Genomic DNA, 27045 nt, shown 5'->3' on the forward strand with positions numbered 1-27045 from the left:
TGAGCCCCACACAGAAGGGAAAGGCCATCTTCCAGAGGGTGGGAAGGAGAGGGTATGCGTGTGGCAGACCACAGAGGTGGGCCACAGAGGACAGTGTGTGGGCAGTGGCCTGAGGAGTGGGGACTGAGGGAAGCAGGGGAGGGCAGGTGCTTGGTCCTTGCTCCAGCTGCTGACTTGCCCAGCAGGGCTTTGCTTGGGGAGGGCAGATCACTACATCCCCACGCTTCCTGCTGGGGCACCGCTCCTGAAAGGGGATCCGAGCCCACGATAAGAGGCTCGAGACAGGTCCCTAGAAACAATGGGTGGCTTGATGAGACCTGCTCTGTGATACTCCTGAGAAGGGAGAAGCCCCTGCAGCCAGTCCCCACTGGAAAGGAAATTGGGGGTTTCCGTGGCAACCAGTTCCCTGGGCACAAAGGCTCATGTGTCTGCTGGGAAGGCAGCTGAGGTGTCTCCCTGCAGCAGCCTTTGCTCTGGTGAACGGGGAGATGGAGGGAGGGATGCGGGGCATCCACAGGGGGTAAGAGCCCCTGGTGCTTCTTAAAGAGCTGACAGTCACAGGGCCACTGAGATGGGTGCACACTCCAGGCAGCAGGGCAGTAACAGGGAAGCAGCAGGTGGGCAGCTCAGCTAGCTGGAGGCAGAGGCGGGGTGAAAGGTTGTCTGGTTTATTATTTACACGTATAAAGAATGTGAGACTAGAAACTGGGGAGGAGGCGCAGTCAGGAGGGTGATCCCAGGTCAGTCGGTGATGATGAGCTCGTCTACCCCCCAGTCTTCATAGCTCCCGTCAGGCAGGTAGCGGCGAATGATGATGGGGATCTTTCGGGCCCTGTGGCAGGGGAGAAGTCACAAGTATATGAGGGTTGGTGACCCCAGCTCTACAGCAGAAGGGATAGATAGTGTGCAAAATGCAAGGAAAGAGAAGTCTTAGGAGCATCCTCTTGGGACTATGAGTGTAGTTTGCAGGAAAGGAATTACAAGAAGAAAGTTCCTACACCCCTGAATAGTTCTGGGTCTGGAAGGGCTCTGCCATCCCATGGCTGAAGGGAGGATGGGAACAGTGGAGGGATGCTGGTAACGCCAACTGCAGCAGGAACAGGCAGGCTTGGACAGACAGGAGAGGTCTAGGCCTCATCAGTGCCCACCCCCTTTGCCTGCCCTCCTCGCCCTCCCCCTCCTTCCTGGTGGGCTGACTCCTGAACAAACTAAGGATCTAAAGGCACAAGAACTACTCTTCCCAGGCCAGGGAAGTGGGGGTCGGGGTGTGCAGCAGAGAACCCAAGGGATGCCTCCCAGGCTCTGGAGCAGTGAACCATGATCTGGGTGACTTACTTGAGCTCTTTCATGGCGATGAGCAAGGGATCTGTCTCCCCCTCCAGCTCCACCATCACAGGGGCACACATCCTGTAGGTATAGGGACAGGTGTTGGGGCAAACTACAAACGCAGAGAGAATCGGCGTCCTGGTCATCATCCAGAAAGGTCACCTTCTAGGCAGACAGGCAGGTATGGTGGCTGGGGATAAGTGGTTCAGGGCACCAACAGTGAGGGTACATGAGTGGGAGCCAGTAGACTGGATTCAAATTTTGCCTCCAAAGACACTGAATTTCTCTCAAAATCTCAGTATCCTCATTTGAAAATGAAGACAAAAACCCTGCCTTGCCTACACAATGATGAGGCTAAAACACTACCGACTAACAAGCAAGGGCTCACCAAGTGCCATACGCTGTTCTCAGCACTCTTCATAGATGAGCTCATTTGAGGGGAGTACTACTGTTATTTCCATTTTACTGATGAGGAAACTGAGGCACAGAGAGGTCAGTAACTTGCCCAAGATCACAGAGCCAGTAAGTGGCAGAACCAAGATTTGAACCCCACATGCTCCTACCCACTGTGCTGTAACACCTTCCATTAATAAGCTGAAGATTCACAAACTTAAGACAGGTAGTGTGAATGGGACAAGTGTCATCACATCAGCTACCCTGCCAAGGACCTTCCCCAAGGCCTATCACAGACTCCTGAGCCAAGGAGCCATGGCAGAGCATTCCAGCACAAAGGAACAAAAGAAGGGCAGGTGCAAAGGCTGGCCCTCCTGACCACTCTAGCCCAACCTCTTGGCCCTGCCTCAGGGCCCACTGCACCTCAATGTCCCTCGGGGTCCTGCTATTCCAGCCTCACATGGGGCCTGATGTCAGGCACTCACCTGTTTACAACACTTCTGTGATCCCCACAACCATCAGGCAGAACCCAGTCTGGCCCCTGCTCACCCTTCTGGCACCTTCTCACCCTACTTGCCTATATTTACCCTACATTCCTGCCATACCAAACGACTCCGGCTCCCTGGACAGACCCCATTGTTCCCTTTTTGACTCTTACAAGCTCTTCCTCTCCCTACGGGCCTGAGAGCGGCTCCAACGTGCCCACTCTGGAAATCACTTGCAGAAGCCTCAGTGCCCTGACTCATTCTGCATACGCTTTTCCATCTCACTGTACTGTAACCACTTGTTTGAAGTTTCCCACATTAGACCGTGAGCACCTGGTGGCCCAGGACCACATACCCTAGCACAACACTTGGCCCCAGGTGAAGCTCTAAAAACAAACAGGCACAGTGCCAGTTGTAGCTCCACCTCCTCCATGAAGCCACCCTTCATGATTCCAACTCACGTTTACACTAATGGATCCCAAACCTGAGAAGCATCAGAATTACTAGGAGAGCATGCTAAATATGCTCCCAGGTCCTGCCCCAGACCCTCTGAATAGACTCTCTAGTGAAGGAGCCTGAGAACCTGCATTTGCAAAGCTCCCCAGGGGATTCTGATTATCAGCCAGTCTGAAACCCACCAGTTTCCACCAAATAATTTACTAATTTTATTACTAAATATTTTTATTTCTGTTACTCCACAAAGCCTAAAAATTTCCCAAGGGCAAAGACCAAGTGTTTAACTTTCTCTATATCCTCTCTCAGTCAGTATCTACATTTCCCCCAAATTTAAAGCTTTAAAGGATGTGGCAAAATGCTTTTCCCGATCTGCATATGCCTATTTCTTTCAAGATGAATAATTCAAGAACACTCATTCTCACGGCCCTACTATGCCCATGCCCTCGGGAAACCTGAGTGTGCCCTTAGGTACTTTGTCTCGCAGCAGGGCTGGGATCCTCAGGAAGTGGCCGTGGTAAACATCAGCCGCCAGGTGGTGCTAGTGAACCAGAGTGAGACTTCACCCAAAAACTATCCAAGAAATGTCTGTTCAGCACCTACTAAGTGCAGGGTTGCATGCCTACTGCTACAGATAAGATACAGCCCTGGCTGTCTAAGGGCTTACAGCAGGCGGGGAACCCCCAGACAGCGTCCTAGCCCTTAATCAAAAGGAGTACCACAGACTCGACTAGGCTGGACAGCCTTGCTCCCAAAGAAAAGCAGGATGCTAGGACTTGGTAGTGATCTGAATGTCTGTCTCCAAAGTTTTTTTTTGTGGGGGAAGATTAGCCCTGAGCTAACATCTGCCACCAATCCTCCTCTTTTTGCTGAGGAAGACTGGACCTGGGCTAACATCCATGACCATCTTCCTCTACCTTATATTTGGGATACCTGCCACAGCATGGCTTACCAAGTGGTGCCATGTCCACACCCAGGATCTGAACCAGCAAACCCCAGGCCGCCGAAGTGGAACATACAAACCACTACACCACGGGGCCAGCCCTGCCTCCAAACTTTTAAGTGCTCCACACTGTCTACCAAATGCATGCCAATCTTCTGAACTTGTCACTCAAGGCACTAGTGACATCTTTTCCAGCCTTGTGCCCCAAGCCTGCCATTACCCCACCACAAACCACACTTGCCTGCCTCCACCTGGATCTTTCCTTGCGCTGTTTCTGGCACCTGTCCCCACGTGACTTCTGATCCCTTCATGAGGCTTTCCCAGTCACCCCTGCAATGACCTCTTGTAAAGCACAAGTCCTGTCTGCCTCGGGTTCTGGGTATCTGTGATCGGGTCGGCCTCCCCCAGCAGACTGTCAACACCTGGAGGCCTGGGGGACTGTGTCTTTAATCCTCTTCACACCCCAACAGGATCAAGCACAGTATCTGATTCAAACTTGAAAGACTTTAACTTGCAGACAGTCAGTCTATTTGTTTGAAAAATAACTTATGAATTATTCTTGTCTAGAGACAGCACTGCCCAACAGACTACGCTGCAATGATGGAAACGTCCTCTATCTGTGCTATCCATTACAGTAACCCCTAGCCACCTGTGGCGACTGAACACCTGAAATGTGCCAAAAAAACAACTTTTATTTAATTTCACTTAATTTAACTGGCCACATGTCTCTAGTGGCTACCATAATTGATGGTGCAGGCCTAGAGGATCCTGACCCCAGTGATATCAAAATTATCAGAGTGAGTGCAGCTCTAATTTCACCCAGACCAGCAAGGGGTACAGCCAGGCTGGTCAGAGGTCTCCTGCTACAGAATGGATGAGAACAATGTTGCCCGCCGATAAAACCCTTTATAACGTGGACACGGTGGTCATCTCTACCCCACAGGACTGGAAGAGACCAATCCAATGCTGACTGGAAACGAGGGAAGGTAGGCATGGACTGGGCATCACTGCCCCTCCGGCATGCATGACTCCACAAATCTGGCCCCAGGTTTTCTTTCTAAGCGATTTTACACTACTCTCTACTTGGAGCAACCCCTCCTCCGGACACTCACCCTTTCCCACCCCAGCTTGTAAGAAGTTTGGGGTAGGGGCTCATTTCCCCAGCCTCGTGTTTCCCTGGGGAGGACGTTCTATTAGAGTAACAGTATCATGCCTGCCCCCTTTCTGTCCCCCACTCACTCCTCCCCAGAAGGAGGAATAACTTATCTGACAGGCATCTGTGGCGCAGCCTCTTCCAGAGTCCCTGCTTTCTCAAAGCCACCTGCCTGCAGAGGGCACTTTCCAGTCTGTTCTTCACAATGCCCACAACCTTAGCAGGCAGGCCTGTCCCTGCACACACAGCCTCTGGATCCTGCGCTGCCTGAATATGCAATCATCAGACATTGTGATCTCCACCTGTCTAGGGGCTATCTCCTGAGTCTTATTCTTCTTAAACTGGATCCAAACTTGGGAGAGAAAGGAAAGGCTGCAGATTTCGATTCCGTAGACCCCCACCACTGCTCTGTGCTCTCCCCCTCTCTAGCACAGCATCTACGTGGAGGCCCTCCCACACCTCTGGGCTGGCCACAGTACACCACAATCAAGAACCACCTTATGTCCAACGGGTGCTGTGGCAGCACCCCCAACTAACAGGCCCACAATGGTCATGGCACTCTGAGTTACATTCTCTTTTTTTTCCTTTGCTTCATTAACCTGACAGGCAACCACTGAGTTCTGTATTTTTATCGTTATTTTTCTACATACTATTATTTGACTTCACAGGTGTTTACGTCCTATTTCTCCTATTGGATCACAAACTCCCCAAGGGCAGGGGTCCAGCACAGTGCCTGGCACACAGGAACAGCACCAGCCTTGTTTAGAATGTGAGGTCAGGGAGGGGAAAGGCTGGGCTGGATCAGCAGCTCGAAGGCTTGCTGTGGCCTGACCAATGGAAAGATGGGGAGGGGGCATGCACTCACGCGATCTGGAGGGCTCGGGTGCCCAGCACACGGGCTCGCTCATACTTGGTCATGTACGGTGTGGTGATTCGCTTCTGGTTGGCCTGCGGTCGCTCTCCAGAGGGGAGGATCTCAACGTTCTCCTGGCCCTCCTGGACACCAAGACAGAAAAAAGAGAAGATCTCAGGGTGCATTTTTTGAGGTGATGGGAAGGATAATGATGACAATGATTATAACCATCAGAAGCAGAGTGCCTGGAGATGGCACAGTCCCAACAAGTCCTCGAGCACAGACAACAAATCACCCTAAGCAGGAAGCAAGAAGCAAGCACCCCATCTTCCATCTTCAGACAGCGTAACTGAGTCAATGGGTCAAGTGGCTCAAAAGTCAAAGTGAAGCCAGGAATATACAAACACACACATACACATATTCATATATTTAACAATTACTTATTAAACATCTGCCATGTGCCAGACATCATAACAGGTGCTGAGACAGAAAGCTAAGAGTTTCTGCTCTCAAAAAACTCACGTCTAGAGAGGAGACAAGAGTAAACAAAACAGCAGGTGGAAGAAAGGTGTGCAAGTGTGCAACACAGTTACTAAGAAGGGGGGCATCTAACTCATACTGGGGGATAAGAAGATAGTCCAGAGATGAGACTTGAGCTCATCTAGAAGGATGAGTAGGAGCTGCCAAGCCAACAAGGAAGGGAAGGGCATTCCAGGCAAGCTGCATTGCATGTGCAAAGGCACATGGATGGGAGAGAACATACTAGGTTTGGACAACTAATTGTGGAGTATGATTAGAGCAAAAGGTGTATATAGGGTTTTAAGCAGGAGAACAAATTCTATAATAAAGGAATTAAGTCAACAAATATTTATTGAGTGTTTACTATATGTCAGATAGTGTTCTAAGTGCTCGGGATAGAGCAGTGAGTAAGACAGATAAAAATTCTTCCCCTACAGAGCTTACATTATAATAAGATGAGATAAACAATAAACAAAATTAATAAACAAAATATGTAGTATAAAAACAGAGAAAAAATGACAGGGAGTGCCAGGGTGGTGACGTGGGGGGAGGTGGAGAACAAGGTAATTTTAAATAGGATGGTCATGGAAGGCCTCAGTGAGGTAACACTTGGACAGAGACCTGAAGGAGGTGAGGAGTAGGTGGTGTGCCTATCTAAGGGAAAAGTGTTCCTGGAAGAGGGAACAGCGTGATCCAAGGTCCTGAGCAGGGGTCTGCTGGGCATGGCAGGACAGCAAGAAGAGATAAGGTCACAGAAGAAGCAGGTGGCCAGATCATGGAGGATCTAGTACATCTTTTTGGCATTTACTCTGAATGAGATGGAAAGCCAGTGGATGAGGGTTCTAAGCAAAGGGGAGACACAGTTTGACTTAAGATTTAAAAGGATCACCCTGGATACTCTGTTGAGAATATTCTGTAGGGGGCAAGGGCAGAAGCAGAGAGACCATTTAGGGAGACCAACAGTAGTTGATTGTGTACGCACGTAAGAAAGATGACTCTGGCAGCAGGAAGGCAAACCCAGCAGACTGAAGGCACGCAAACTAGTGACACAATCTCTGCATTAATGCGGGTAGAGAGCAAGGAACATCTAAACCAGGCTAAGGCACTAGAAATGGAGAGACGGAACCGGGCTGGACCACATGTAGGAGGCAGAATCAACAGGACAGGGACGGAAGGGACCAGACGGATGGAGAAGGAGGTTTGTGACTCAGTGAATAGGGACCTGAGAGTGCCATGCAGAGAGAGGAAATCCAAAAAGAGGGCTTCAGCTTCCTAGCCTAAAAAATATCCAGGGATCACTCTCTCTCCAGGAGACATAAAGCACGTCTTCCTCTATCAGTCACACAGGACAGAAAGCCTTATTTTATTCATGAAGCTGGTAACCCATCCACCTAGTTGCTCAAGCCAGAAAGCCAGGAGTCCTCCTCGTCATCTCCCACTTTCTCAGCCCCACATCCAATCCACCAAAATATCTTTCATCTGTTTTCTCGTCACTGACACTACTAGCATCCGAGTCCAAGGTACAGGTGTCTCACCTGGAGGGCTGAGAGTCCCCTAACTGGTCTCTCTCTAACTCTTGCTCCTCCCCAAGTCACTCCTCACTCTGAGGCCAGAATGTTCTTTCTGAAGTGTAAACTGGGTCAAGCCACTCCCCGACTCAAAACTGGTCAGTGGCTTCCTGCTACCTTTATGTTACAAAAACCTGCCTAATCTGTACCTTTACCTGTCCAGCTTTATCCCAGGTCACTCTCCCCCTTGCTCCTTATGTTAGCCCCATCCTGCAGAGCACCTGGCACATAATAAACATTTAGCAACTGTTTGCTGAATGAATGAAGGCGATATTTCACCCGGCAGTGAACTGACTGCCCCAGAAGCCACAGGCTGTGGTCCAAGTGGACAAAAGCCTTCAGGACCACCTGAAGGGCTTCTCCACTACCCAGGACCGGAACTCTGCTCTCTCTAAGTGGGGTGGTTGTGGCAGGGGCTGTGATCATAAACAGGAGACAGATGCATTCAGGTAATCATCACCGCTGGACTATCCGGCAGCTTGGGCTGCAGAGCAGGGAGCCCACGGCCAAGTACCGACCTCCTCGGCCTTCTCCAAGTCATCCAGCCCTTCATCCTCCTCCACATCATCAAAGTCGTCGCCATCAAAACTGTACGAGAAGAACAGGCCAGTCAGTTAGAGCATCACTTGCTAGATTCCAAGAAGGCAGGGATCTGTGCCTCATCCCGTCTGTAGGAGGCGCTCAATAAATATCTACTTGATGAGCGAATCAAACTTCTGTTCCATTTACTCCTTCAACCTTACCCCATCAGCCCCTCAATTTTGCTAGGATTCAGGCATCACCACTGTTTCTCTCTCTGCGGGATCATTCCCATCGGCATGCAAACATGTAGTTATTTCCCCATCTTAAAAAACAAACAAACAAAACTCATTTCTCTAGTCCCTCCCCACCGAGCCCTGTTCCCACGCTCCCCTTGGGAGCAAAATTCATGCGAGAGTAGTCCACCTCCAAGGTTTCCAATTCTTCTCTTCCCATTCTGTCATAATCTCACTCCAAGAAGACGTTCACCCCCACGGCTCCATCAAAAACACTCCTTTCAAGTTCGTTCCTGATTCCCACCTCGCTACATCCAATGTACTATTCTTGTTCTCAGCCGGCTTGATCTGTCAGTTGGCACACGAGATCCTCCCTCTCACTCAGTACATTCTCCTCACCTGACTGCAAGGACACCTCACTCTCTTCGTGTTCCCCCACCTCCCTGGTTGCTCCTTCTCAGCCTCCTCTTCCGGTTTCTCCTCTTTCCCCCCAAACACTCCACGCTGGAATGCTCTGACGCTCAGTCATCTCCTCTCCTCTACTGATTCGCCCCTGATCTCACCTGTAGCTTCCTTTTCACTAATATGCTGACGAATGCCCTATTTTAATCTCCTCCGACCCCCCACACGTCAGGAAATCTTTTTGGCTGTGGCTTCAAAATACATCCAGAATTCAAAACCACTTCTCACTCCCCTGCTACTATGGCCCCAGTACAAGCCACTGCCTTCCCCCACACGGATCACCGCAAGCCTCCCGGACTCTCCTCTGGATTACTTCTATACTACATACTTCTACGACGTAATCTCACGCGACCCCGTATTATCTGTTTATGGGCCTGTCCCCTCTGCCAGAAAGGAGCACCTGGAGAGCCGGGACTACGCCTAATCCACCCCAACATTTCCATTACAAGACACGGAGCCCGGCTCGGGGGAAGTCTGCTGAAAGACATCTCTCACTGATCATCTCTGGTCCTCGAGCCTGGGCCTTTCTGTGCCCAGCCTCTGGCCAGGTCTGTGCTCCGGGCTCCCCGCCCTTCCCTCCTCCAGTTCCGCGGGCCCTCAGAGCCCCCAGGCCCCTCAGACACTGCCCCTCGACCTGGCTCCTCAGCCTCCTCGGACCCAGGCCCTCGCCTCACCCGCCCCTTCCGAGATGCCGCAAAGGCCACTTCGCTCCCACACTCACTTGTCCTCGTTGTCTGACATGCTGCCCGCGCCGCGGCGACCCGGCTTTGCGCCCCAGGCCCGCACGGAGGCCCGCGAAGAGCGCGCCTCCGCCTCGCGCGGCGCCACGCGTACTCTGCGCCTGCGCCGTGACCCAGAGGCAATCACTTCCGGGAGGCAGGCCAGAGTGTATGTGCGCATGTGCTGAGAGGTGCGTGCTTGTTACCATGGTAGCCAGAGCCTCTAGCTGCCGGCTCAAGGGGCAGAAATCTCAAAGTATTTCTGCCGGGTGGTGCCGCAGAAGAGCGGTGGTTACGGTCTCCGGAGCCCGCGCCGCTCTCTGTGGGGACAGGGGCACCCCGTCGGGGTCTTACTTTAGGGTGAGGATTCAGTTTTGGCGTACCACGCAACGGGCTCTATCGTGATCACCGCTACCCTAACGCCCCCTTCCTCCCGAGGGGGCTTCCCTGCCACGGGCGCCGGGTCAGGATGAGGTCTCTGTTCGTGTGTGTGCATCTGCCTGTGTATCTGTTCGGGGTAGGAGGATCGGGGACTGCCGCAATGCTGACGCCCGGCGTCAGGATTCTCTTGCTGCCCGACCCCGCTCCTAGACTTGGGGTGGTGCTGAGGGGTGCGGGAGCAGAGATTGGACCTGAGAGACATGGGTGTGTCATTGCAGTTTTCCTCCTCAGGGTACTCCTATGGCTTCCCAGGAGAGGGAGGAGGCAGTGGCCAAAGGAACGGGGTTCTGGCGCTGCCCTAAGCCGGCCACTTACACCCCGGGGACCTGTGAGCTGCTCAGAGGTCAGTGCGTTAAAGGACACGAGAAGAGGAGCAATGGTAACAGTTACCCTGTGGAACTCAGTTCTCTCCTACATGACCTGTGGCTCAGCGATTGCTATTTTCATTTTACAGATAAGAAGCCTGGGGTTCAGAAATGTTCCGGGATCCTACAACTTACAAGTGGCCAAAAGTCAAAGAACTAAGAATTTTAGAGTGGTTAACTCCTGTGCATCCCTTAGATCACACTTTCAATTTCCCCACGGAAGCCTTATTTCCTCCCGACCCGCCACCACCACAGTGCAGCCAACTGTTATGTGCCCTTACGCTACCAAATACCTTTTCCTTCACTGGACTTGGCACAACCTGTAATCAGATATTTAGTGTGTCCCATTGGATTAATATCCATCTACCACTCTAACTCATAAACTCCATCAGGGATGGGATTGTGTCTGTTTTGGCTCACAATTGTAGCTCCAGCCCCTGGCACATGCTTAATGAATACTTGTTCATTTATTCATTCATTCACTCAACAAAAAATTTTTAAAAGCCCACTGTGTGCTTTAGACATTGTCCTAGGTGCTGAGGATATAGCAGTAAAAAAAGAAAAGAAAAGAAAAGAGCAAAAATTCTTGCTCTCATGGAGCTAATATTCTAGTAAGAAGGTAACAAATGATAAATAAGTAAAATATACAGACCTTAGATGGGGATAAGTGCTATAGTGCAAAATGAAGCAGGAAAGGGAGAGAGGGAGTACTCAGGCGCAAAATGGGGGTAAGAGGTGACACTTTTAAATTTCAATAGAGTGAGATGAGGGTGTCTGCCTGCAGCCCAGGAGACCTCATAGAATGCTTTGTCTTGCAGTGATGATGAAGAAATCCAAACTGACTAGCTTCCAACAGCGCCACATCATGGACACCATGAGAAGTAAGAGGCAGTCTACAGAGGTTTCCTGGGCAGAGAGATATTGGGCCACATTTTTAATGTTCCTCCATATTAAGGGGTAGGAGACCTCTTTAAAAAGAGGTCATTTAAAAAGACTCCCCCAAAAAAGAAATGGAATAGTATTTCTGACCCTTACTCCTGGGGAATTGACCTCTTGGGGGCTTTGCTTCTTCCTCGGACGTGGGCCCTGACACAACAAGCCTCCTGCAGTCCAGCTGTGGCTGACCTTCCCAAGGGACCACAGCCCAGTAGAGGCTTCCTGTCTCAACACTGTCAAGTCTGCAATCTATCCCTCCCTCTTACACACGTACCATGTGAGACCCCAGAGAGAGGACGGTGTGTGTCTTATTTATCATTTGATTCATTGATAGCTTATTTAGCAGAGACAAGATAATTGGCAGAATTCCAACTTAGGGAAACTAGGCAGAACATTTCCACAGCTCACCTCCAACCACACATTGTATTATTTATTTTTAAGGAAAACAAAAAGTGGAATTCCATGGGCACAATAGCAAGGGGCCCTCTACGATCTTGAAAAGAACCTTGCTTTCTAACATTTAACTGAATCAACATTTAGTGGATCAGAACACAGACCTGTAAAGCTGCCTTTAAGAGAGAGAACACCAGAAGGTCCAAGCCTGCCGAGTTTTACTTGAATCTACGGAGAGCTATTGCCTTCTCTCAGGAAGGAATGTGCCTATCAGGGGAACATCTGATCAACCAAAGCAGCATAGGGAAGGGAGAGTCAGAGAGGCAAATACGGGCAGTGCCTGCCCAGCACTGGCCTAGGGAGGGAGGCTCCGTCAGGCCAGTTCAGAAGTCAGACCTCCTTCATTCTTGTGGACAAGGACAACTCAGCCTGCCAGAGCCTAGTGCCACAACACAGCTGAATTGCACAACTCAATCTCCACACTTGGTAGTCTATTAATAATTTGGTGTCCCCTGTGGCATGACTACAAAGAGAATGTGCTAGAAATTCCACTAAAAGTAAATACCAGGAGACCAAGGCCTGTGTCTGCCTTGTTCACCACAGTTGCCCCAGCTCCTAGGTGCTCCATATTTATTGAAAGACTAATTGCATTAGTGGTTAGGCCAACACAAGTAACCGGTTCAACTGGCAGGTTTATTCTCCTTAGAAGTTTTCTTCTTTAAAAATTGCCTCCAAGCATTGATGTTGAGTCTGCTTTCTTCTCCTAGAATCCCGTCTCACCTCTCCCCTCTTAACCAAATCCTACTTGTTGTTTTGAGGCCTGGTTCAAAGTCTGTAGCAAGCCACAAATTTCTCTCCTTCGCCTGAACTTCCAGAATTACTCGGGCCATAATTATTTGCTGAGAATGGGCCAAAGGAAGGGATAGCATTTGGCACTGGACAGGCAGAAATAGGGAGTGGAGGGAGCAGGAGGGACATTCTGGAAGGCACAGCATCTCCTCAGAGCAGAGAAGAAGCCGTGGTGTGGCTCTAGGAAGAGGGTGTGAGAGAGGGAAGGTGGTGGGAAATAATGGCAGCTCCATCCTTCCAGTTCCTCAGGGCATCCTTGTGACGTCAGTGCTGTCCCTGACTCCTTTCTCTTTCTCCAAGACCCCACATCTGAGCCATCAGCAGTCCTGTGTGCTTGACTTTCAAACCATACCCTGACTCTGACGCCTCTGCCCCTGGCCGCCATCACTGTATTTTCAACAGTAGCCAAAGGGATCATGTAATTTCTCTGCTCAAACCAGGCGATGGCTTCCCACCTCACACAAAGTAAGAGCCAGTCTTTCCAGGGGCCTACAAGGCCCTGTACTCCTCTTGTCCCCCATGACCTCTGCCCCCACTCCACTCCCCCCTGCTCCGTCCATTCCTGGCACCCTAGCCTTCTGGCTGTTCCTCAGACACTCCAGGCACATTCCCACTTCGGGGCCTTTGCTCTAGCCGTTCCCTCTACCTGGAATGTTCTTCCCCAAAATATCAGCACAGCTGGCCTCTTACCTCTTTTGGCTCTTTTCTCAAATGCTACCCTCTTCATGAGGCCCTCCCTGGCTACCCGATTTAAGACTGTGAACCCTGCTCTGGCCCACTCTGCCCCATCCTGGTACTGTCACCATCTAACATACAATGTATTTTACCATCATCCACACCCCAAATGTAAGCACCACGAGGGCAGGACTTTGTCTTACTCACCATTTTACCCCCAGTGTCCTGGGCCTGGCATGTGTTTGCTGGGTCAAAGGTCAACAAGGTAGACAGGGAGGGGCCAGATCAAAATAGAGGGTGGGGCCTGCTCTGAGCTGGGCTTTGGGGCAACTGAGAGGAGGGGCCAGTTGGCCAGATAGGAGGTGACACACTTGGCTGGCCTGGGGGAGGAGCCCCAGATCTGGGTCAAAGCAGTGGGGTTGGACAGTAGGAGGGATTGGTGTCCATCACCATCAAACCATCCCTCCCTTCCTGTGGACCACACAGGTCTCAGGAATCCATCTGCAGAAACAAAAGCACCAGCAGGAAGGCTCGATGTACAAGAATGCTTAATGCAGCGTTGGTTAAAGTAGTAAAACGAAAATGGAAACAGCCTGAATCTTCGAAACTAGGAGACTAGTTGAATAAAGAATGCATCCATCCTAAGAACTAGTATACAGCTATAAAAAATAAGTTATACATAAAGAGAGTGATCTGGAAGGATGTCCATGATAAATTGTCATGTGAAGAGTCTATTACTGAATATAATTCAGTATGACCCAGTGTTTGAAAACGAATCTCATATTTGCACATCTATCCTTGAACACGTTCGTATACTCATCAAAAAGTAGGAAATAGACCACCAAATTGTTACCACTGCCCATTGTAGAGAGGAGATTGGAGGGGAGAAGGGAAGACTCTTCTGTACTGTTTGACTTGTTATAACAGGCAGGGATCACTTTTATAAATTTAAAAAAAAAAAAAAGGGCAGCCCCGTGGCCAAATGGTTAAGTTCATGTGCTCTACTTCAGTGGCCCAGGGTGTCGCTGGTTCTGATCCCAGGCACGGACATGGCACCGCTCATCAAGCCATGCTGAGGAGGTGTCCCACATGGCACAACCAGAAGGACCCACAACTAGAATATACAACTATGTACTGGGGAGCTTTGGGGAGAAGAAGGAAAAAAAAGCCAGGTGGACCCCCACCCGGACCCTTCCTTCCCCAGGAGGAGGCGCTCTGCCCCTACAGTGCAGCCCAACGTCCAGCCAGAGGGTCGTGCCCTCCAAGCAGCCAGCCCCAGCCATGTACCTGCCTCCCATCCTGGCAGCCCGGTCCCGCCTCCGGCCAGCCAGCATGTGCCAAGCCAACGGGGCCTACAGCCGGGAGCAGTTCAAGCCTCAAGCCCCCCGTAAGTGACAGGCCTTGATAAGAGCCCCTCCTCTACCTCCTTCGGGGAGGGGGACAGGGAGGGGAGATAGGCAGGTGGGCAGGCGCTTAATCAAATTCTCACGCTGTTTATAGAAATGCTCTTGAGCTTTAGCACATGTTAGCTGGGGGGCATTCAGGGAGCAGGGGAAACCATTAGGTGGTCCTTGTAAAAAATTTTTCCAGAACTCTCTGGATTAGCTGGATTCTGTCAATCTCTGAGGAATCTTTGGCTGCAGGTTTCACGGCCACTGCTCTCAAGCTCAAAGGGGCCTGGAATCCGGGGCTCCTCTGCACTGCAGCCTACTTCACCGAGCCATTTGTCCCCCTTCCTACTGGGCACCTGACATAACTCTTGGCCCAGACCCTCCTACATCTGCACGCACGCTCTGTGCACAGGCTGCCACTAGGGTGATCACTGAGTTTCCTCAGCCTTGCTCTGCACCAAAGCAGTATGTGGATTTTGACCAAGTTCTCTTCATGGTTCATTCAACCCCTTCCTTCCCCTTCCCGCCTATCTTAACGTGACAAGCTCAGGAGCACCCAGGGTAGATGGTTCCGGGGTTTGCAGAAGCCCCATCCACGTTACCCAGGCACCTGGAGCAGGTGTGCCCGCTTGGGGACACACCATAAACAGAGGTGCCCTTCACACCTTAACTAGGCCATTTCTGGGCCTTACAGGAGATCTGGAGAAGGAGAAGCGAAGACTCCAGAATATCTTAGCTACTGGGAAGAACCCAGAGGAACAGAAAAGAAAGCCCCCTCCTGTGCAACAGGAGGGCCCAGCCCCTGAGGTGGACCGGTTTGAAGAACGTAAGCCACTGATGGGCCACTTACGCTGGAGAGCGAGTGTGTATGGAGGGGACCCAGAATCGGGGGAAGGGGGTAATCCCTGAGGGCCAAGTCAGAAACACGGTCTGACTGCAGACCCACTTCCTCTCTCGAAGAGGGGCAACCCGCCCCCTCCACAGGAGCCCGCGGCCCCCACTGCCCTGTACACTGATGGCCCTTCTCCCCACCCAGTGGTGAAGGAAATCCAGGAGAGGAAAGAATTCCTGGCCGACATGGAGGCGCTGGGACAGGGCAGACAGTACCGAGGGGTCATCCTTGCCGAAATCTCCCAGGTAGGAGAAGCAACAGAGGGTGAGGCAGAGGGGAGCCGGCTATGTATGAGGGAGGGGAGGTGTCCACCGTGAGTGTGGAGCACAAGACGTGAGTGGAAACAGAGGGGCCACTGTGGCCGAGGTTTCCAGAGTCCAGCTCTAGCCTCACATCTGTGTGGCTCCTAGAGTTTCTACCCTGACAGCCAGCTTTCCCTGATGCCCTATTTGCAGAAACTACGGGAAATGGAAGACATTGACCACAAGAGGAGTGAGGAACTTAGGAAGGCTCTCGCCCCGGCTTAATCTGTCTCCAGAAATGGGGGTGGGGTAGCCCACTCCCTTGCCAAGCAGGGTCATCCCCAGGTCAGCCCACCCACTCTGGCCTTCAGCCACGTCAAATGGTCGCACCGCCCTGGCGGAGGGTACCCTAGGCATACACAGTGCCCTAGAAGATGGACCACATCTCAGAAAATGAGCTGATTCTCCTCGAGACTCTGCCCAGGGAGCCCGGGTCAGCTGAGCCTCTGAGACCCACAGTCATACACACACACATGACTTTGAGACTTTTCTCGGGGAAAGAGCCCATCCACAGTGAAAGCAAGGCCCACATCTCAGCATCTTGGGCATTTGTCTAACGGCATCCAGTGGGCTCTCTGCCGACCACCGCCACCCACCGTGTCCTGCACTGTAGTTTTCTGAACTCAGGAACGAGTGTGATTTCTTTCTTCCTACCTGTCTTAAGATCTGCTTCTTTAACCTCATACAGCCTTGGGCAAATGTTTAACCGCTATGATTAATTAGCCAATAAAACACATTTAACGTATATCATTACACACTGTTTTGTTTTCAGAGGGATAAGGCTTATTTGTTCAAGGAGTTAGAATTTTTCAAGCACAGATGGTTTCTAGCTGTTTGTGTATTTCAAGTAGAAATGGGAACGAACACTTCTGGGGAGCCCCATGGTAGGGCAGTGTGGTAGGTGCTGGATGTCACTCTGAGTTAATTCTCAGTAAACTCCTGTGATGGTTGGTTACCCATATGAAAAATGGAGCTTACCAAGATACTATAACCAAGGTCATTGAACTAGCAAGTAGCCTACTCAGGATTAAAGTGGGCTTTACGTCTTCCCACTAACCCCACGGCCCAGAGAGAGAAACACGCTGGAGGGATCCAGACGGAAAGAGCCTGACTTTGGAGTTCTGGTCCCGGCTGGTGCTCTGTGTGCTTGGGCAACACCAGCCTCGGCTCCGACCGCTCGTCCGAGGCCCTGCCTTAAAGGGCTGCTGAGGAGACACATGAGCACAAGAGCAGCCCCCGGGGCCCGGCAGACAGTACATGGCAGTCCCCACATCTTCTGACAACCACGAGCCCTGCGTTCTCTGGTATTCTGTTATTTTCCTGTCCCCATAAATCAAAATATTTTGGAAGTTTTCAACAGTCTCTCCCACCTGGAGGGATTCATATAATCCTACAGGCCACGTGACGAGTTTTGGTTTGCAGAATAAACACAGCCCTGCAGCCTCACACAGATAAGCAGAGAGGGTCAGATCAGGGCCAGCTCAGGAACATTCCATTGGAAGCCTGTGTCCACACCTGCCAGAACCTGAGGGCAGAGGGTGCCGCATGACCAGGACAGCCGTCTTCCACCTCAAAGGCCCCAGCACGTGGCCCCAGGGCAGCAAACTGGAGAACCCAGGACAAATTCAGCCCATGACAACACTGCCTACCCTCGGTTTAAATTCAGACTAGTTGCCAACGTTTACAAATCACACACACACACAATCTGGATTTCTAGCTTCTTTTGAAAAATGGAAAGATCTGGCCACATGGGGCCCACATTCCCACAGGCTACAGTTGACTTAAGTGAGGAAGAACCTCCCCCTCTAGTTGTGGCAGACACCCCAGTCCACACCACCCATCTCCTGACACCGAGACAGCCTAAAGGAGCCAGCCCTCAGGTTACACGCAGCCCAGTTCATATGGGTTACCTGCCGGGCCCCTGAAAGGCCCTGGAGTTGGTGACCCCAGTCCCAGATCAACAGGCACTGTTGGAAGGAGACTGACTGCCAGGGGCTACACAGGTGTACGAGCCACCTCTCCCTGCAGAGGAAGGGGGTCCTGCCCGGTGGCATGCAGTGAGGCCAAGGCCCCTGTTGGTGGACAGCCCTACATGGCCCTCCTGGGCAAGCAGAGATGCCCAGCCACAAGGCGCGGTGGAGGCAGGGAAGAAGGCAGACCCGGCCGAGGGAAAAGCACCCCCAGGCTGCCTGGCTCTGGCAGCTGAGGTTGTCTCCATTTATTGTCGGTGAGGAAAACCCTGGCGAGTCAATCCAGTGCGATCTCTCCCAGAGGAGTGCTAAGGGAAGGGGCCCTGGAGGCCCCCAGAAATAGCTTATAGCAACAGTGCTTTGACCAAGAGCTGCTGGACACGTTCCCCGGGGGAAGGCGGTGTCCCCTCGGCTCCTCCTCTCCCACAGCCATCCCAGTGGGGAAGCGGCCATCAGTCCTTTGGTGGCAGGTGGCAACAAGTCGGGAGAGAACAGGAGAGAAGAGACAACAGGCAGGCGGGTGGGTGTGAGGTGACAGTGGACCCACCATCCCTGAGCCCTGGGGGAGGGGGACACAACTAGCCTAAATGAGGGGCCAGACTACAGTGTGTTAAAGAGCCAGGATTAGCACCTACGTGAGGGTCAGGAAACAGAGCTGCAGCCGGGGCCTGCCTCCCAGAGGCCCCCGCCCACCCAGCACAGCCGCCACAGCCCCGTGTCCTGGGAAGTGAGGTTTCGTTTCTATAGAACGAGGGGAGATGAAGGAAGCACCTCCCTGAACTTGGAGGGACGGGGGAAGGATCTGTCCGCCAGGCCTGTTCGTGTCTGAGGACACAGTGACTAACTCAAACTTAATTAGAGGCTTCATAAATAGAGCTCCTGAGTGAGGAGAAAGATCCAGGGCCGCCTGCCCTGGAAAGGAAGGCAGGGCCTCAGAGGCAGGACTCGGGCAGCAAGAAGCCAGTGCGACCCAGCCCTGTGTGCTGGCCTGCCAAGGGGGCAGCCCCCGAGGCAGGAGGCCGGGCCAGAGGCCGACCACGGGCAGACCTCGTGGGTGGGAGGACCTTGGGGTCAGAACTTTGACAGCTAAGAGTCCCAGCTGGATGTGGGGGAGGGAAGAGGGACCAGGGAGCTGCCCATCACAGCAGGGGCTGGGCGGGATGTGGGCAGCTGCGCTCGGCCACTCCCGCTCCCTGCATCCAGGACCCTACTTGCTCCTTGGGTCAGTCACAGCATCTGGAGTCATCAAAACCAGGCTGGGCAGGGCTGAGCCTCAGCTGCCTGCGGCTCAGAGAAGAGGAAAGAAAACTCTTTGGCCCAGAACAGCCAGAGGACCCTGAGGAGGGGGAGGCCATCACCCAGAGGCTCCCTCCCCATAAGTCATCTTTCCTCTCGACTGATCCTGAAGGGGAACAGGGTGCCCCCCAGCGGAGCACAGCCCGGGAGCTGAGCCAGGAGAGGTGGAGGTCCCCAGCTGGCGGCCCTCGCTGTTAGCTCTTGTCCCCGGGGGACTTGCTCTTGGTATCACGCTTGTTTCCTAGCAGCTTCAGCACCTTCATGGTCTTGAACTTGCCCTTCTTCTTGCCCTCAGGCTCAGCCTCCTTCTGGAACTCTGCAGAGGAGAAAGGGGAGCCCATCAGGGCAGGCCACAGGGAGGGATGCAGGCCTGCCCTGCTCCACCCTCTCCTCGTGTGGAACCTCGGGCAGGTCCCTGCACCTTTGCGAGCCTCTGGTTCTTGCCTACAGAATGGGAACCACAGCCCTCTCCCACTGCTCTGGCAAGGACCCAGAGCTACATGCATTTCCCATTTTGGGAAACAATCTGGAAACTGTGAAGCATGGTATAAATTTCCCTTTATAAGGCTCCATTCTGCTCGGCTGGTGCTCACAGTTCCGTGGGTCACGACACAAACACTGACTGTCAGAGCTAGAAGAAATCCCAGAAATCATCTGTCCTGGCCCCCAATTTTACAGAGAAGGAAACCGTGGGTTTTGAAATGGACTAACCCCAACTGAGCTCTTTGGAGGGGCCAGGCCCTGGGCTAAGTGCTTCATACACATTATGCCAGCAGTCCTTACTCAGCACACGCCTGAGGGGGGTGCCTCCATCGCCCCCGTTCTGCAGACAAGGACAGTGAGGCCTAGAGGGTGACGTGGCTAGCTCAAAGTCACCCAGCTAGTAAGCGCCAGAGCCAGGGCTGGAATCCCAGCGTCTGACAGGAGTCCAGACTTGACCACAAAGCCACAGAGTGAGTCACTGGGGAAACCAAGATTAAGCTCAGGTCTCCTGACTTCCATCCAGTGCTCTTTGAACCGTTCCAGGCACGATCTTGTTCCCCAGCAGGCACTGCTGTTTGAGCCCACAGACCCCTCCAAGACGAACTGCAGATCTCAAGGAGGAACGCAGAGCCCAAGGGAAAGCACACTGGGAGAGAGCTCACCACGCACCACAGTCCTTCCTGAGGCACCAGGGCATCCCGCACCCACCCTCCCTGCCCAGACCATGGCCTTCCCGGCCGAAGGCTGTGCCACGCACACGGCCTTCCCAGCAAAACAGAGGCTGGGAGTTCGCACACACCATCCCTGTGGTGCCCACTCCAACCCTCTGTTCAACCTGCCCTCGCCCTCCAGGAGATCAAGTGGACCAGAGCCCCAGGAGGGGCCTCACCTTTCCTCCTGATCATGGCTTCCAACATCTTATCTTCCTCTTCCTCCCTGAAACGAAAAGGGAAGCTGAGTGTCCCGCAGGAAGAAGGACCAGATAATCTCTCAGTCCCTCCAGCCTCTGAGTCCACCCAGGGCTGAGCAAGGGTGCGCTGGGGTCGCTGGCAGTGACGGCAGGGCTGGCCTCGTCTGCTGTGGGCCCCTCCCCCAAGGACCCCCAGGGGAGCCCCTCCCCAGCCATCTCACCTCTGCCGGTCCTCGTCCAGGCAGTTGACGATGGCGTTGCGCTGCTCGATGAGGGTCACAAGCTCCTGCATCAGCACCTTCTCCCGGCCCCGGTCCTCCTCTGTCCAGTCCTTTTCTGCCCAAGGAGAAGGCTGGGAGTGTGAGTGGTGGGGAAACGCTCCTGTCTTCCCAGGAAGCCAGGAGCCAACACCTGAGTGCTAAGGGGGCCGCAGGCCAGCCCCACGCTAAATCCTATGAGGACAGGAAGGAGGAGCCCAGACGGGTGAGGATCACAGGCTTTTGGAGAAATGAAGGTTGTTATAGAGGAGACCAGGGATACTAGGCTGCCTACCAAAAAACCCTTCAAGGGGCCTTGGAAGGACCAGCACAACACGCATTCTGAGAACAGAGACCAGCGTGGGCCAAAGGGCTTCCTGCTTCTGTTCATTCACTCATTCAACCAATATTCACTGGTGGGTTTGGAGGGAGCAGGATCTGCTGGGCCTGCTGGGAGCCTCCAAAGGCGGGCTGGCGGAGCAGGCGGGTGAACAGGGACCCCGGGTCCTCAGGCAGAAGTAACACAACGGAAGTGGCATACTGGGGCATTCACCTAATGCCATGAAGGAGGGCAGACTAGAGGGGACCCTGGGGGCAGGGAGCCCGGCCAGGAGGTGTCCCTGACATCTCATACACCTGCTGCCCCTCCAGCCTCCTCTCAAGAACCCGAGCCTTCCCCCAGGACCACTCTCTGACCCCACTCCCACCCAGCCCACAGGTCCCTGGGGGATGGATGCCCATACTTGGCCTTCACCTTACAACATCTGCCACCACAGGCCTCCCCATCTCAAAATAAACATCCTGAGGCCCCTCAGCTGTGCCCCAAGCCCCTCTGCCTCACCCTGCCCAGACTCAGGAGCAGGGAACCCAGCGCAGTTCTGGGGACAGCATGGGCTTCAGAGTCACCACTCCAGTTCAAAGCCTACTCCGTCACTTCCCAAATCTGGGGCCTGGGTAAGTTATGTCCCCAATCCGGGATGCGCTGCCACCACACAGAGGACTAGAGAAGCAACAGAGTAAGCCCAGCGCCAGGCTGGCTTGGGGTACATGGGCACTGCGCCGACTCCAGCCACCGGGTGTCGCTGCGGCTCCCTCTGAGTGGCGGCCATGCCCCAGCCCGAGATCTGGGAGTGACTCATAGATGGCAGCAGAAGGTTGGGACATTCTGTGGCTTCCCCAGGGACACTCCTATCTCTGGGTCCCATCCAGCCTCACAAGTTCCCCAGTCAACAGAGAGGCAGGGCCACTGTCCCAGAGAGGAGGGCTGTGTGTGCAGGACAGGCCAGATCACAGACATGGACAGAAGCCCAGCTCCACACCAGTGGGCAAAGCTCTCCACCTCTCTGGCTCTCCATTGCCTCATCTGTTAAATGGGAACAGGGATGCCGACCACGTGGGCCACAGGAAGAGGTCAAGAGCCCTGGTTCCCAGCTCTGGACACTCCACAGTCTGCGGCTCACTCCATTTTCCGGCCACGGACCCCCAACTCAGCCACATGCTAACCATCAACCATCAGCCTCTCAGAGGACAGTGTTTCCACATCCACTGTCCCCTCATCCCAAGAACACCCTACAGGGTGCGTACCCTCATCCTATCTTACACTTGAAGCCACTGAGGCTCGGTGAGGCTGAGAAACCCATCCAGCCTCCCCGTCCTCTGCCCCAAGCACGTCAGTGACAGGACACAGGACTGTCTGACTCCATCCCAGTCATCGTGCTCCCATTCGGAGCACGTCCGTCCCTCCCTCCTAGAGTCATTCTGAGCCATGCTGTGCAGGAGGTCCTTCCACCTCCCCCTCACTCCCCGCTGGTAAAGTCCATGCTCTGGCCTGATGGCTGTGAGCCCAGAGCTGTCTCTGGACAAGCGTCGCTATCACCCACTCATCCGGGGCAGCCCTGGGCCCTGGAGCCTGAGCCCCTCCTCACTGAGGACCTGCCCACCACATGTTCCAGGAGAGGGGGCGGCCAAAACAGGCCAGTCTGCTCCTGGTCCTGCTCACTGTAGCGCCTCATCCCTGACACTACGTGTGTCCACACCCCCACACTGGCCACGCTGTTCCCTCTCCTACTGTGGCTCGAGCTATTTATCACCTGTTATGACACAGACAGCACCCCTGGTCCTCTCCTCCTCTGGCCCTCTTCCCAGAGTCTGCCTGCACCTCCTCATCAGCGCTGCACGTCCACTCCCCAGCCTGGAGGGGAAGAACGAGGCCCTCTCCTACATGGCCCCAGGCCCAGGCAGGTGCCAGAGGAGAGCGCGTGGCTGCACTCACCTGGCTTATTGAGAAGGCAGCGGAGCTCATACTCCACGTCGGCCTGGCGCTGCTCCAGGTGCTGCTGCTTGAAGCTGGAGGGTGGGAATAAGCCGACTATTAATTCTGCCCTGTGCACGGCCGCCCTGCCCTGTGCTGTCAGTGATGAGGGAAGACAGGAAAGCTGCTGTTCCAAGCCCTACGGATTCCGAGGAGGGGAGCAGGGGCCGAGGGCGGGAGGACTCACACGTAGATGAGCTCCGACTCCCGCCGCACCAGCAGGTGCTTCTCGTGGATGAGCTTGAACCAGTCCACCAGCATGTCGTCCTCACGGCCCTCTGGAAGCCAGACACCCACGGAGGCCAGGGTTGGCGGCAGTTCCCACCCTCGAAGGAGCCATCGAGGCTCCCCCGACCCCTAAGTCCCACCCTCCAGGCCCTCCCAGCAGCTCCCGCACCGTTCGCTCCACCACGCAGCTTCTCTTCCAGCAGGACCCCACGGTGTTCCAGGGCATCCAGCTGGCGCTCGATGGTGTCCATCTCTCCATAGATGTCCTCTTCGGGGATGTACTGGTCAGCCTGGACCTGCCCGACAGCACCCTGGTCACCTGAACAGCCCACCTGCCTGCTGCCAGGAGCTCTGGCATTTCTCCGCCAGCAGTGGCCACCACAGGCCCGGGCCTGGCTCTGTCCCACACCCCGGGATGGCCAGATGCGGGATCCCAGTGTGGCGCAGGGGAGAGCTATAAACCCTCCATGCCCTTGGCCCCAGCGCCAACAGGCACACCCAGAGGGAGGCAGAACTTCCTGCCTCTCGTGGCAGCCCCTCCCACTTCCCTGCCACTCCAGAAATGATGTCACGCTGTGAGAAGTGACTCTATTAGAGAGAGAAACTTGAGGACATGCTAATCTGTTCAACTAGAAGAATATCCTGTGAGCACTTGGACCCTTGAACTATTGTTAGTAACAAGTGAAATGCACCAGCCACTGCGCTCCTTGAGAACAGCTGGTCTGCTCGGAATCGCCCCAGGGTCCAAGTGAAACCTTCCAGCTGGGCCACCCAAGTGCCCCTCTCTGACATCTGAGGGCAGCTGCCCAGGCGGCCCATCCTCTCGAGAGTCCCACAGGAAGCCTGAGGCTGCCCAGGGACGGGGCCCAGGCCCCACTGGCCGGATGTCAGGGAGCTCCCAGTTGGTACCTTGCGCTTGATGAGCGGGAAGCCGTGTCCTGGGGCCGGCGGCCTCGCTGGCTTGGATCCCTTGGTGACCTTCTTTGTGGTTGGGGACGCTGTGGGTGACGCCTTCCTGTTAAAAGGATTCTCCTTGCAGGAAGACTAAAGGCAGGGAGACATGACAGAGAATAAGTCTGGGGATGGGATGGGACAGTAAGGCACCCTCCCACCCCCACAGGATCACATGCGACTACGGAAAGCAGGCCTGGAGCCCAAGGCAGGAGGATTCGCCTTCGGGTGAGGAGGGCCCAGACAGAGCGCATCTTCCAGCAACCAGTCTCTGATGCACTCAGCCATTCGACAAACACTCCATATGTGAGCCCCTCCCACGTGCAGCCACTGCACTGGATACTCCAACACATTCTTACTTAGTTCTCACAACCACTCCGCCAAGTGGCTGTTCTAATGTCTATTTTACAGCTGAGGAAACTCAAGTTCAGAGAAGTTAAGTAATTGGCTCAAGGTCACGCACCTCCCAAGGGCCCAAGCTAGGGGGAAAATCTGTCTGTCTCAGGGCCAGGGCAGCCATCCAGCACTGGGGCAGCAGTCAGGAGTTTAGGGCCAGACGGAGCTATAGTGGCTCATTCAGGCCTCACAACCACGCTCTTCCCAGAGGGGACACTCAGGCTCAGAGAGGTGAAGCTCTTTGCCCAGCGTCGCCCAGCCAGGACGTGCCAAAGCAGGGATCCCACCTTCCATGTAGCCAGCAGGTGGAGGAGGAGGCTAGCTCCCTCGCTGCCCAGGAAAGACCCCTGTCCTCTGTGCCCGGCTCTGTGCACCCAGAACCCTGCACATTTCTGTCCCTCTGGGGAGACCCCTGCCCTCTCTGACGCCAGCACAGGGACAGGGCCCTGCCTCCACGTGGGCAAGGCCAACGTCTTCCAACCACTCTGCGCAGCTCAGCGGAAACAGAGGCCTCACCTGAGGCTGTGGAGTGCTCCCGGGGGTGCTCACCCAGCTCTCTCCCAGTGGCAGGGGCGGCAGGAGGGAGCCCTGTCACCTCACCTGTGCTGCCCCCTCCCGGGGAGCGACTGCCTCCGGTTGGTAGTTGCTGGGATTTCTGAAGCAGGGGAAGTGCCAGCCGAGTCCAGCATGGCAGGGACACAGGCTTGGGTCCCCACAGGCCAGCACCCACCCAAGACCCCCGTCTCCTGCCCCCACAGCCTCTGGGATTCTCTCCTAATCCTGGGGTTAGGGTGGGAGTGGGGGGCGTCCCAGAAGGAAGCCCACCTGGGGCTCTGCCCGCTGCCTCCACAGTCAGACCCCGAGGGGCCCAGCAGGGCCCAACAGCCCACGTCCTCGAGCCCCGCAAGGGTTCCCAGCCTTTTCTCAGTCACAGAACTTCAAACCAACCTTTCACACACCCCAAGACAGGAAACAGGTGTTTAAAGGGAACTGCCTAAAGTGGGGGCATCCAAAGTCAGCCTCCTCCCGCTCCCCCCACCACCAAGGAGCCCTGGGGCTCCTCAGAGCAGCCCGAGGCCCAGAGGGCAGGGCCTCCTCAAGGTCACACAGCAGCGGGTGGCAGAGCTGGATAGGAGGCTGCTGGCCGGGCCAGGGAAGGTTAAATGTCTGAAAGGCGCATGAGTAGGGGCTGGACTAACAGCTCAGCCCCGTCCCCAGACCCAGCCTCTGTCAGGTCAGTCAGCCCACGACAACAGCCCCCACGTGAGCTGTCCTGCCACCCTCCACCTGGGGCTGGACAAGCCTTGGGCCCTCAGAGGGCTGCAGAGTCCCGGGCGAAAGTGGATGATCAGAATGGTGGCCCAAAGGGGCTATGGCTGCAAGAGAGGTCCCCTCAGGAACCAGATGCCCAGAGGAATGTCCTGACACCCAGGGACCCCCAGTTCTTGACATGCGACTGAAAAACAAGTACACAAACAGTCCACAGAGGTCATCTGGCAAACGAGCTCCCGGGAGGGGCGCCCAGCTGGACCCTCCTCATGCCCACTCCACCCAAGAGGAGATGGAGTGCAGGGTGGGCCTGGGAGGGGCCTCGGGCATCAACAGGGCCTGAGTGAATGGAAGTGTGGACAGAAGGATGTGCGGATGCAGGGTGGCTGGGGGAATGCATCCCAATGTGTAAGTGCACAGGATAAGCAGGTAACCGGGTCCCTGGATGCATCAATTCACGGAGGACTGGTACAGGGGACAGGTGAGTAGATGGATGGGAGGTCTGGCCAATGACGGAAGGATGGATACGTGAATCTTTGCCTCAGTGAATGGAGTGGTGAAAGGGTAGATGTACACAGCCAAGGTCAGTCAAGAAGTCAGAGGCCAGCGAAGATGGAGGCTCTGGACATTCCTGCCCTGGGACCAGAGCCCCATCCACAGACAGGACAGCAGCAGGTAACGGGGGAGAGGCACTCACCTTTACCTGGAGCTGCGGGGACGAGGTTCCAGGAGAAGGCACAGGGCTCTTGTCTCCAACCAACAAGAGAGGGGTGGGGGCAGCGCCACTGCAGGGCTTGGCTGGCTGGGGACCCGGGCTGCCCGTCGCACTGGGGGCAAGGCCAGGGCTGGCTTGAGGCATCCGGGCCACGCTGGGCTGCACCAGCTCCCCAGAGGAGGACAGGGAGGAGTTGGCAGAGACGCTGGTGGAGGTCCCAGGAGTGCCGGGGGCATGGACAGCAGGCTCTGAGGAACTCTTGGGCACGACTGGTGGCTCCAGAAGCTCCCCAGCGGGGGTCTGGCTGGAGCTCTCGGACGACAGGCTCTCCACACTGAGGGCTGGCGACGGGGTAGCTGAGGGTGGCTCTGAGTGGGAGAGGCGGG

General features: G+C 54.5%; 3 protein-coding genes across 6 annotated transcripts in view; 1 reads left to right on the top strand and 2 right to left on the bottom strand.

The window, feature by feature from the left end:
• Positions 1–647: 647 nt before the first annotated feature.
• POLR2F (RNA polymerase II, I and III subunit F) lies at positions 648–9764 on the bottom strand. Its single transcript, XM_046646300.1, has 5 exons — positions 9632–9764; positions 8212–8281; positions 5619–5749; positions 1336–1407; positions 648–832 (listed from the first exon to the last, which is right to left on the bottom strand). Exons 1-5 carry the CDS (start codon positions 9649–9651, stop codon positions 742–744), a joined length of 384 nt encoding a protein of 127 aa, XP_046502256.1. The 5' UTR covers positions 9652–9764; the 3' UTR covers positions 648–741.
• A 101-nt stretch (positions 9765–9865) lies between these two features.
• C19H22orf23 (chromosome 19 C22orf23 homolog) lies at positions 9866–17473 on the top strand. Of its 4 annotated transcripts, none has more exons than XM_046646126.1 (7): positions 9866–9989; positions 10302–10449; positions 11254–11316; positions 14493–14675; positions 15374–15505; positions 15716–15816; positions 16027–17473. In XM_046646126.1, exons 2-7 carry the CDS (start codon positions 10311–10313, stop codon positions 16096–16098), a joined length of 690 nt encoding a protein of 229 aa, XP_046502082.1. In that variant the 5' UTR covers positions 9866–9989; positions 10302–10310; the 3' UTR covers positions 16099–17473. The 4 variants fall into 4 exon arrangements, with proteins under 4 accessions (XP_046502082.1, XP_046502084.1, XP_046502085.1 ...); XM_046646128.1 differs by having other exon boundaries at positions 10302–10413; XM_046646127.1 differs by having other exon boundaries at positions 9929–9989; positions 10289–10449.
• A 106-nt stretch (positions 17474–17579) lies between these two features.
• MICALL1 (MICAL like 1) overlaps positions 17580–27045 on the bottom strand; it is a 31911-nt gene continuing 22445 nt past the window's right edge. The window contains exons 9-16 of the mRNA XM_046646702.1: positions 26642–27027; positions 24238–24372; positions 23498–23624; positions 23288–23378; positions 23062–23135; positions 20754–20868; positions 20512–20558; positions 17580–19455 (exon numbers count right to left, since the gene is read on the bottom strand). Coding sequence (XP_046502658.1) covers positions 19334–19455; positions 20512–20558; positions 20754–20868; positions 23062–23135; positions 23288–23378; positions 23498–23624; positions 24238–24372; positions 26642–27027 — 1097 coding nt within the window. The 3' untranslated portion in view covers positions 17580–19333. The remainder of the gene's footprint in view (positions 19456–20511; positions 20559–20753; positions 20869–23061; positions 23136–23287; positions 23379–23497; positions 23625–24237; positions 24373–26641; positions 27028–27045) is intronic.

This window comes from Equus quagga, chromosome 19 (genome assembly GCF_021613505.1).
Source record: "Equus quagga isolate Etosha38 chromosome 19, UCLA_HA_Equagga_1.0, whole genome shotgun sequence".
Taxonomy (NCBI): Eukaryota; Metazoa; Chordata; class Mammalia; order Perissodactyla; family Equidae; genus Equus; species Equus quagga.